This window comes from Brassica oleracea, chromosome C2 (genome assembly GCF_000695525.1).
Source record: "Brassica oleracea var. oleracea cultivar TO1000 chromosome C2, BOL, whole genome shotgun sequence".
NCBI classification, from domain to species: domain Eukaryota; kingdom Viridiplantae; phylum Streptophyta; class Magnoliopsida; order Brassicales; family Brassicaceae; genus Brassica; species Brassica oleracea.
Genome location: NC_027749.1, coordinates 47,102,887 through 47,105,061, shown reverse-complemented (window position 1 = coordinate 47,105,061; position 2,175 = coordinate 47,102,887). Strand labels below are relative to the sequence as shown.

The window sequence follows — 2,175 nt, the reverse complement described above, 5'->3', positions numbered from 1 at the left end:
CTCTCCTAAGCTTTTAACATCCTTTGCCAAAGGGATTTGTTGTTAAAGGTGTTAAGATGGCTAGTAGACTTGAGATTAATGATTATTTAGATAACATTCAACCAAAGGAATTTGATGCTTGAATTATCTAGGTAAATGAGCATTCATCTAGAGATAGAGTTTGCTTAGGATTGTGTCTAGGCCTAAGGTAGAAATAGATTGGTTAAAAGTTGACACCTTTAGGTTTAATCTTGATCACCCAAGATCAATTCTCATAGCCCATGAGTTCTCCCTTCTTATAAGAAAGAAAGCTTGTGCCTTTATTGCATTTTAGGTAGTAATCTAGTTTCAAATCATCTCAAAAACTGGTAGCACTTAGATTAAGCATGGTCTTGCATTCCCTTTGCATCATAATCATCTAGGATTGGTTCGACAATCTTTTATACTACATTGATTTGATCTTAGACCCTTGAAAAGTCTTGTATCAGTTACATGTGTCCCTAAACAATGCACTACAGAATTTTGTTTTAATTGATTTTAGATTTTTTAAAAATTACCTATTGTAAAACACTTTTGCTTATAATCAGAAAAATCTCTTATATATTAATTGAGAAACATTACAACATTATTTTGTAGCCACGTGTCACCATGTGAATGAAATTCAGAATTTTTAGAGAAATAAATTGGTCTATCTTAATTTATATTATACTTTTATTAAACTAACTATTAAATTGATAAATAGTGTACAAAAAAATATTTTCGCACTTTCTTTAAATAAAAGCTACGGAATTGCCTAATATGGATAACGTATATATGACAATTAATGATTATGTATAATAAATATTTGATAATAATTTTTGTATCTTATCTATTTTTGTTTAGTTTTATATTATTAAAAGATATTAAACAACCACATTAACCTATGTTGCATGGAAACTCCGTTGAAGGTCCGTTTCACGTTTCGGAAACGTTTCGGAATCGGAATCTCTCGGAAACTTGTGGAAACGCATTGGAAACTCGTTTCTTAAAAATTTCAGTTTGGAAACTTAATGGAAACTTGCGTTTCTATTATGGAAACTCGCGATTCTGTTTTGGAAACGTTTAAGAAACTTTTTTTTTTTATTTTAGAACAATTTCTATAAATAATAATAAATATAAGGATTAGTTTGTTATTTTAATAAATTAGAACAATTTCTTCATGTTGTGAAAAGAACTAGAGCACTTACAAATTTATACATTCAGCAACCAGAAACAAGATTGCTCCGCAAAGAGCAGAAGATTTGGTATTTGTGCACACTAATCTTCGTCTTCTTGTGCACACTAATCTTTGTCTTCTATCTAAAAGAAGTCTTGCATACAAGGATGGTCCCAATCATATGTGGGACGGTGGAGGTGATCAATTTGATTCACTGGACGAGACTAATCTTGGGAGACATGAGTTTGAGGATCTTTCTCTTGATGAACCTGAGTTGGAAGCGGTCATGTTTGATGGAGCTAATGAAAATGAGGCTGAAGATGATGTTATTGGTCTTTGACTTTCTGTTATGATTTTTATTTTAGTTAAAGTTATTTGATATTTAAGTACTGAGTTTTGTTATTTTGAATTTTTTATATGACTTTGATGCTTAATGATGATTTATTTTATTTTCGTATGATTAAATAGAATGGCTATTTATTTATTTGTATTATAAAATATACTAAACATAATCAATTGAATGCATATATTAATTTAGTATTTTCGTTTCTGCGTATCCGTTTCCGTTTCTATGCAACCTAGACATTAACCATATAATAAAAAAATTTAAATTTTTTCTTATATATTATATTTTGAATTTTTAAAACGATATGAATTATTAAAAACGTTAAATGTCTCACACTAAAATTTTATGATCAATGGTTTAACCTTTTTTTTTGTAATAACAAGATACAAATGATCATAAATCGTATGAATATGAAATCTCATTTACTAGACATTCATATTATATATTAATATAGTTTAGAATTAAACTATATACATAGAAAATACTTAAATATGATAATTTCGAAATTTTTATTGGAAAAGTATTGAAACTTTAATATTTCAATTTTAAAATTTGCATTCAAAAAATCGCACGTTAGAAATTTTGTGTTTATCACATGAGTATGAATTCTCACTAATAAATATTTATATTAAAATATATTATTTATCTATGTCCA

General features: G+C 27.7%; 1 protein-coding gene across 1 annotated transcript in view; it reads left to right on the top strand.

Moving 5' to 3' along the window:
- LOC106324426 overlaps positions 1-1,514 on the top strand; it is a 7,268-nt gene extending 5,754 nt beyond the window's left edge. The window contains exon 4 of the mRNA XM_013762397.1: positions 1,328-1,514. Within this exon, the coding sequence (XP_013617851.1) occupies positions 1,328-1,514 (187 nt within the window). The remainder of the gene's footprint in view (positions 1-1,327) is intronic.
- Positions 1,515-2,175: the final 661 nt, after the last annotated feature.